This window comes from Bison bison, unplaced genomic scaffold, assembly GCF_000754665.1.
Source record: "Bison bison bison isolate TAMUID 2011002044 unplaced genomic scaffold, Bison_UMD1.0 scf7180017864030, whole genome shotgun sequence".
In the NCBI taxonomy this organism is placed as follows: Eukaryota; Metazoa; Chordata; class Mammalia; order Artiodactyla; family Bovidae; genus Bison; species Bison bison.
Window position 1 is genome coordinate 1774812 of NW_011494602.1, and position 8091 is coordinate 1782902.

General features: G+C 51.8%; 1 protein-coding gene across 1 annotated transcript in view; it reads left to right on the forward strand.

The window, feature by feature from the left end:
- Window positions 1-8091, forward strand: part of JAG1 (jagged 1) — a 46942-nt gene that overhangs the window by 4293 nt on the left and 34558 nt on the right. The window contains exon 5 of the mRNA XM_010834234.1: window positions 7485-7536. Within this exon, the coding sequence (XP_010832536.1) occupies window positions 7485-7536 (52 nt within the window). The remainder of the gene's footprint in view (window positions 1-7484; window positions 7537-8091) is intronic.

Consider the following 8091-nt stretch of genomic DNA (forward strand, 5'->3'; position numbering starts at 1 on the left):
GCTCGATGCCCGGCGGGGTCCTCTCCGCCACGTGCTCGGACGGGGCGCGCTCTGCCGCCTCCTACCGCGGGGCTGGGGCTGGGATCCTGCCTGCGAGAGGGGGGAGGGAGCTGGCCTCGGAGTTTGTGGGAAGCCCCGGCGGCTCTCGAGGCCCGCGCTGACTGGAGCTGGCACTACAAAGTGCCCTCTGCCTGTCTGAGATAAGACAGTTATCAGAAACGTGCCATTAAAAGGGGCTTATAAACCCCTGTGGTTTGTGGGATTCGCTGAGAACGGAGGACTGGGCCTGTTGCGGGATTTCACTTTTACAGAGTGTTTATCTTGTTTGTTAATCCCCTATTAGGGAGAACTCTAAGCTAAAGAGGTTGGCCACGTTTTAATCTGGCTGGACCCAAGTTTACTGTGAGGACTGACGGCCCTCGCCCTTGACCGTGTGTTTGGAGTTAGGGGGAAGGGGCCCGCAGGTGGCTCCACCGCCGGCAGGATCTGTGTGGAGCCCCTCGCTTTTCACAAGACCATAAAAGGAATCCTATTAGTGATGTGGGAAAGCTTCAGGGCTGGCTGAGGCTCCTCGTGGGGAGCAGGGTCAGAGAACCAGCTGGGATGAGCACGAGGAGTCTTGCTCCCCAGGCTGGCTGGGGAGGCCGACCCAGAGGTGTGTCTGACTCCTTTTGACATTTGGCAGAGAGCCCTAGATGGGAACGAGCGGAAGTGGTGTCTGAGGGCAGGGAGCCGATTGATTCGCTGGTGCTCTTCTGTGGTTTCCAGGCCCCACGGGTCACCAACCATGAAATAGACTCTTGGCTTTTCTCGAATGGGGAAGACAGCTGGGGCTGCACTGCGAGCGTGGTTCTTTTGAAGCTGCGCCAAATGCCTGTGTCCCTCATAAACACGTCCCCACCCCATCACCCCCAGAAGGGCTGCTGTGCCATGTAAGCCTGACTTCCCACGGGAGTGTGGACTTGGGGTGTGCCCTGTTGTTTGCTCCAGTGTGGCTGGAGAAACCCTAACGTCTGTAACGTGCAAGAATGATTGCAGCGTGAGTGTTAACTGAAGTGAAAGCACTCAGGTAGCTGGATAAGTATCGAAGTAGATTGCACAGCTTCATTTCAGCTTACCAATTAAATATTAATGAGTGTGTCTATTTAAAGGGGCTATCTTGAATAGGTGATAGCTGAATTGGGTACAGAATTCAGGAGAATATGGTTTTTTAAAACAAACACCTTGAACTTCCAGGCCCCAAAGCTTCTAACCCTTAGGCAGCCACAGTTACCATCTGCATGGGTCCTCCCAGGTTTGCTGAAAGTGGCAGAGAGGTGGTTCAGAGTGCAGAGAAGAAGGTCACTTTAGAAGGTGGTGTAATTCACGTCTTTTGTTTGGAATTATGACCCAAATCAAACAACTGCTCATGGTCTGGAATGGGAGAGGAGGAAATGATTCGGTCAGATGTGAAGTATAATCACAGTGCCCTTGTGAGAAGCTCTGTGGTGTGGGTCTGCCCTCTTGATTATGTCCCAGTTGGGTCCACTGCCCCAGCCTGGTGGTGGTTTTCTTCAGTGGCTCTGATTACCCTAGTGGTGCTGCTGGAAGGGGCTTGACTTGAAGCAATGAGCCTGATTTACGATCCTCCAATCAGGGAACCCAGTGATAAGACCATACATTATCAAAGGTAATTGGGCTCAACGGAAAAGATTGGGGAATAACCATTTAGAAATCACTGAAATGGGTAAGTTGCACTTTCCAAAATTAGTACGAAATCCCAGGAGTGCCTGCTCATTAAAAATACATTAGTATAATTACCACTATCCAGCCTGAAAAGCTTTTTAGGAACCCCAGTTCGCTCTACTGCTGTTTTGCTGGCCCTAGAGTGAAGTGAATCTGGAGAAACTTTGTCAGAAGCAGTTCAGGCACCTCACCTCTCTGCCTCTTATTTAAATGCCATTGACACTGGGTAAATCAGACGCTATAAGGTTAGTTACAGACTGCAACTGACATGCCTTTGCCTTTTATACTGTCCTTTGCATCCCTGGGGCTTCCCTTGTAAATTCCCTGGTAAACAATCTACCTGCAATTCGGGAGACCTGGGTTCGATCCCTGGGATGGGAAGATCCCCTGGTGAAGGGAAAGGCTACCCACTCCATTGTTCTGGCCTGGAGAATTCCATGGACTGTATCATCCATGGGGTCTCAAAGAGTCAGACATGACTGAGCGACTCTCACTTTCCAGGTCCCTGGTCCCTGGGTAGCCAGTGGAGGGATGGGGTTCTCATTGGACCTGGCCCCTTTCTGCAGTCAGAATGTGCCACCCACGTGATCAGTGTGCGTGCACACAAACAGCTCACGTGCGCACATGCTCACAGCAAGGGACTGTCTGTGTATGGGGAAAACACCCTTTGCCCTAAAACACCTCCCCCATACTAAAGCGATGAAATGATATGTCTACATTGCAAAACCTGGCCAGGGAGAAAATTGAGCTGTGCTCGCTTGGTGCTGTGGGTCTGCACAATGGCTGCTCCCCGCTTGGACTCCCTGTGCAAGGCACTAGGTTTCTCATAGTTTTTTCCTCTTCCAGGTGTAGCCTCGGTGTGTTCTTCTCCTTGTTGTCTTGTTTCTTAGCAACTTATTCAAATCTCCAGTACTTACATGAGTTTGCAACCCACCAACTCCACACCCATCATTCTACAGGGATTTCAAACATTTCTCAAGACTGGTAGAGCTTTTGGCATGCAGGCACTTAGGGAAGTTGGATGGGTGAGGAGGAGGGGCAGCAGCCCTTTACAAAGCACGCAGCCTCCCGGAAAGCCAGCCTAAAAATCTGAACGCTGCCTAAAATCTATACAGCAAAGGGTTGTAACGGACCTTTGGATGAAGGCATGTGTAAAGTTTAGCTTGGAGGAAAAATGTTATTCATGAAAAAACGAAGCCAAGGCAACAGAGTCTTCATGTCCTGATCTGAAAACAGGAATACAGAGGCCTGGGCTGGATTCGGAGCAGCTGCTGGCCCATTGTAGGAGGGCCAGAACCTGGTTCTAGTGCCAAGCGTTCAAGATTAGTTACCGTGTAAGAATGCATAATCTCTGGACATGCATACAATTAGCATGGTAATCCGTAAAGGCAAATATTCCTGAGAATTCCCCTTGGTAAACTTCTAGAGACATGTTTCTACCCTCTCTGCCGAGGTGAGGTGCCAAGCTGCTCCAGTCTTTAAATACATTAAAAAAAAAAAAAAGTTAGACCCAAACACAGCTAACCTAGTTTTAAACTTTAGGAAGATGTTTTTAATAGTACACATGGAAAGTGATGATTCTTGGGTTTTCTAGAGGAGGAGGAGTATGGTAGGGGAGGAGGAGTAGGCTTCTGGGTTCTGAAATGTCCTGCTTCTATCTTGGCTCCGGTGGGGGGTGGGGAGTTGCTGGGGGGTGGTTTGGTGGGGGGGTAAGTGCCCGTGTTGTGACTCCCATACTGGTCTCTGATCCCTCCCCTGTGGCCCTTGATTTTATGGCACCAAAGACATTTGTCTCTGGTGCAGTGTGTGTGCAGGGAGGCAGTTCCACAGCGTGGGTCCCAGTGGTTAAAAGTGGTACATAGTCAAACGTCCAGGGTCCTCTACCAGCTCAGCCCAGTCTCTATGCCCTTTTGGTAAATGAGTAGAAAGGCATCTTGTTCAGGCTTGCTCTGTGTGAACCGGACGGTTGTGCTTGGCTGGCTTCTCGGTATTCTATCTATTAACCTCGCCACCCTTTTGTAACTGGTGCATTTAATTATCAGTGGGATGCTTTTCAAACAGGTAGGGGTAATGATGGGAAAGGGGGTGCGGGCATCTCATTGAGAGTCTCCAATCTGGATCCGAGCTTTGGGGCCCCGCTTGGTGAGTCTTTGAGGTGGAGTTTCATGAGAAAATCACCCTTTGTAACCAGATCAGACTCTATTGAAATGTCAAGCCCTGCAGACTAAATTGCTTTCTATGACTGAGGTTTCAGCTGGGCCGCCATGGGGTGGCCGTCCCTGCTGTGTGCCTCACTTTGCCCAAACCCTGCCACACACGTGAGTTGTCGGGGTGAGCACGTGTGTGCCCACACATGGCATTTCTGGAGCCTTTATGTAATATGTTTGTGCCTGGAATATATTCTACTCTGGCCACCCAGACGCAGGCAGGACAATAGTGTGGCCGGATTGACTGAAACGAGGATTACAGGGAATAATGCCGCCGCCTCACAAATAGTGCAGATACAGGGCCAGCCACAGGACGCGACCGTCGAGTCAGCAGAGCCCAGGGCCCCAGCCTGACCGGGGCGATGACTGCATACAGTGGCCCCCCGGGCACGCTGGGCGCTCCAGGGCGTGCCCCCGCCACCCACCAGGGCCTCTGGACGCTGCACGCGTGCCGTTTGCAGGGTGGGCTGTCTGTGTCTGTCAGCTTTGCAGGAGGGGAAGCCGCCACTTCTCAGGGCTTGGTTTGGCTGCCACTGTTGCCAGGAAGAGGAAGCTCCCAGCTATCAGCACAATCACCTCGTTTCTCACATCCCCCCTTCTTAATGTGGCAATTAAGTGCTTGCCACTCTGCCCGGTGCCAAGGTAATCCCCGCAGGCAGGATGGGTGCGGAACTCAGGCCTCCCGCAGCCCAGGTGCCAGGGACGGGGGCAGGCACGGGGGCGCTTTGAGGCCAGGACCCTCCTCGAAGTAGAATCCCAGGGCATCCTCTCCAAAGGGCCTTCTGAAAGCTGACCATTACCCCTTCCTGCTGCACGGAATGGAGACCCACCTCCCGGGTTGCCAGGTTCCCTGGAGCTGGGGAGGGGCAGAGCCATTCACTCTGTGAGCCCAAACTGAAGGCCTGATCCTGCCCATCCCTCCTGCTTTGCCCCCTGGCTGTTTTTCTGGAAAAAAAAAGGAAAAATAGGTGAATGCCAGGTAGCTTTATATAAGAATCCTATTCTTATAGCTTGAAACCAAGAAAAATCCAGGTGTGTGCAGTTTTCTTTTGTGTTTCTTTGGGGGTGGGGGTGTTTGTATGAACTTATTAGTAAGTTGGAACACCTGCCAGTCATCTCACCTGCCCCCCATGCCACGCTGTGAGGAGGGCCTTGGGATTCGGCCTCCCTTGGGGTTAGGTTGGCAGTGGCCACTTGGATGTGATGTGATTGTAGTGGAATGCCGATTTGGGACCTGGTACCTGGCCTTGACAGCATAAGGTGAGCATGCGTGGTCTGGACCCTGGAGTCTGGATGTACCTTCTGGGATGCACAGAGGTCAAGCATGGGCCTGGGAAAAGTTAAAGCTCCCTGGCAACTAATAATCATTGCCAAATGATCTCGATTGCTGATCTATAGTGTGGGGACGGAGTGGGGGATGAGAGTGCCCCCTAATAGGGGCCTCCGAGAGGATTCTTTGCCCTGAAGGTTGGGTGGGGAGGAGTCCTCCTGCCCTGGGAGGTGAGTCCTAGACCTGTGGTCCCTGCTCTGAAGCCTGGGAGTGAGACCGTCCAAGACCGCCAATGCTGCAGCCCCCAGCCCACGTCTGTTTCCTAGAAGGCAGTTCGTGGGAAGACCCAGATGCAGGCCCTCCTTCCCCTCAAGGCGGGGCGTGTTGGCCAGCGGCTTCTGAGGTCTCCCAGTTCTGGGAGGATGAGTCTGAAGGCAGCCTGGCCTCCTAGGACCTTGTGTGAGAACGATGCCGCCCCCTCCCTTGAGCATTAAGCAGTTGCTGCTGTCACACCAGCTGATCCCAGAGGCCCTTCCTTGCGTGGGGCTTGTGGGCATTACGTGTTTAGTGCTGGTGCAAGTCTGTCAGAACTCCACGTGTTGGTGCGTTTAATCAGAGGATAAATTGCAGCAATATGTGCAAGTGGAGAGGTGGGTCTCATCGTGACCTGTAAGTGAAGGGCTCGTTATCCAGCATCAGCCCCACGTGTGGCCTCATTTGGACCTGGCTCTCATTTCACGTCTATAGAGAAACTTCACTTCTTGCTGTTCTCAGGGAGGGGTCCTGTAATTTGTAGGAAATCGTAGGAAACGCAGAGGCAGTAAATAAGGTGTAACTTTCGCTAATAAAATATCAACAATGACAGCAGTGAATTTGGACCTCTGGCTGGTTGCAGGAGAGGGCTGGGTATATGCCCCGGCTTGCCTGGTTCTGCTTGCTTCTCAGAGCATTTTCCCACAGTTATCAGTGAACGAAATGGAATCCTACTCTGCTTTGAGTATGAAACATATTTCGGCTGAATTCCAAGGCAGGGTCTATCACAAGATACTTTTATATTCAAAGACCTGCTGGGTCACTGTGTGAGCAGTAAGCTTGCCTTGAGTTATGAATGAAGCTCCTTTTTTTTTAAATTTCTTCCTCCCCCCTTCTGTTTTTGCCTTCACCTTGTAGTTACCTTCTTGTGGCGCAGTGTTTGATCGATATACGCTGCTCTTCCCAGCATACTGGTGTTGGACAGTGAAAGGCAGGGGTGCAGAGAAATGTTCATGTGCCTGCCTTTCCCATTCCACCCCCTCCTGGACATATTTCCCATCACGAAGACAGCAGACGCTTTCTTGAAAGCCTGGTGTTTTGTGAGACTGACCTCATCCTAAGTTACAAATGAAGATTTGAGTAAAAGTGGGAATTTGCTAATAGCTTGGATTTTGAGGGGAGAGGTGGAATTCTGAGATAAGCTGAAAGATAAAAGGTGCCTTCAGTAGAATGGCTGGCATCCCGCCAGTATCCAGGGAATTTGTTTGGTTAGTAGAGTCTGATTATTCCTGGAATGTTAGATCTTATTGACAGATAAAGTTTATCAATAAATATAACCATGGAGTGCAGCTCTTTCTTCCTTTTATACTTTCTTTCCTATCTTCTACCAGCACCGCACCCCCACCCCCGGCACTGTGCACCCCTAAGTTAGGTTGCTGCCTTTGTCTTCAGACTCTCTTTGCACCTACCCACCCCTCCTGCTTCCTAGAGTCACCTGATACTTGTGGGAGCCGAGATGGTCTCACATAGACAGGGCTTTCAAAGGGTTCTGAAAAGGAAAGGGGGCCCCCGGGGGCCTCCCCAGCAAGGCCCGGAGTGAAACAGCAGTCCACAGCCCTCCTCAGTGGATGAGCACCCCCACTCCCCAGCCCAGATACCTGGTAGCTTAGCTGAGAATCAGTTCTTTGTGCAGCTTTCTCAGGCCACAGGCTCAGGGGCTGGGACGTCTGGGGAAACCACCCGCCGAGTGTGCACAAATCGGGAGGGGGCATTTCCTGCTCGGAACTTGGGGCGACCTGCCTGTGGACGACGGGGAGCGCTGTGTCTTCTGTCAACTTGGGGTGGGCGCTGGGGGTGGGTGGGGAGCTGGTCTGGGTCTGAACACCCAGGACCTCGCTTCACGGCGAAGACGGGTCCTGTCTTGGCGCACGGTTTTGTTTGGCAGAGCGTGCAGGCAGGCCGAGAAAGCCTGACCTTTGCGAGCTGACCCCGGTTTCTGAATACTGAGCTGTTGTTTATCTGTGTTTCAGAGGTCCTACACTTTGCTCGTGGAGGCGTGGGATTCCAGCAATGACACTGTCCGTAAGTATCAAACCACGGGCTCAAGCTGTGAGTCTGGAAGCACACCGCAAGTCCCCGGGCCTGTCAGAGCTCCTCTGTATCCACCCACTCCCCATCCTGAACCTCTCCATGGAGTCTTTTTCCATCCCTTCCCCTAGAATGTTCCCTTGGAATATTAAGTGGCCAGAACAGATTTCTAGTTAACTCAGCCCCTGAATACAGGCCTTAGATTATCTTTAGGATAGAGATCTTAATGGTTTTACAACTCTAAAACCTTGTAGACTGTGAAAGGATCAAAGTAGTGACTTTTAAAAAGTCCATTTAAATTTTAAGTGAGTGTTTAATCTCTCATCAGAAAGATAAAGCCCCAGAGGTGGCTCTGGGCTCGAAAGACCGACCTTGAATTTCACTCGGTGGGCAGGTGAGGCCTGAGTGGTCTGTTTCCCACACTGGGCATGACAGTCCTTTCGTTGAAGCTGGCTCCAGTGCCAGCTTGGCTGCTCCAAGGCCACCACGCTGGCCTTGTCCCCTTCTGAAAGCTGACCCTATTCTCAGCACGGGCTGCCCTCTGGGGGT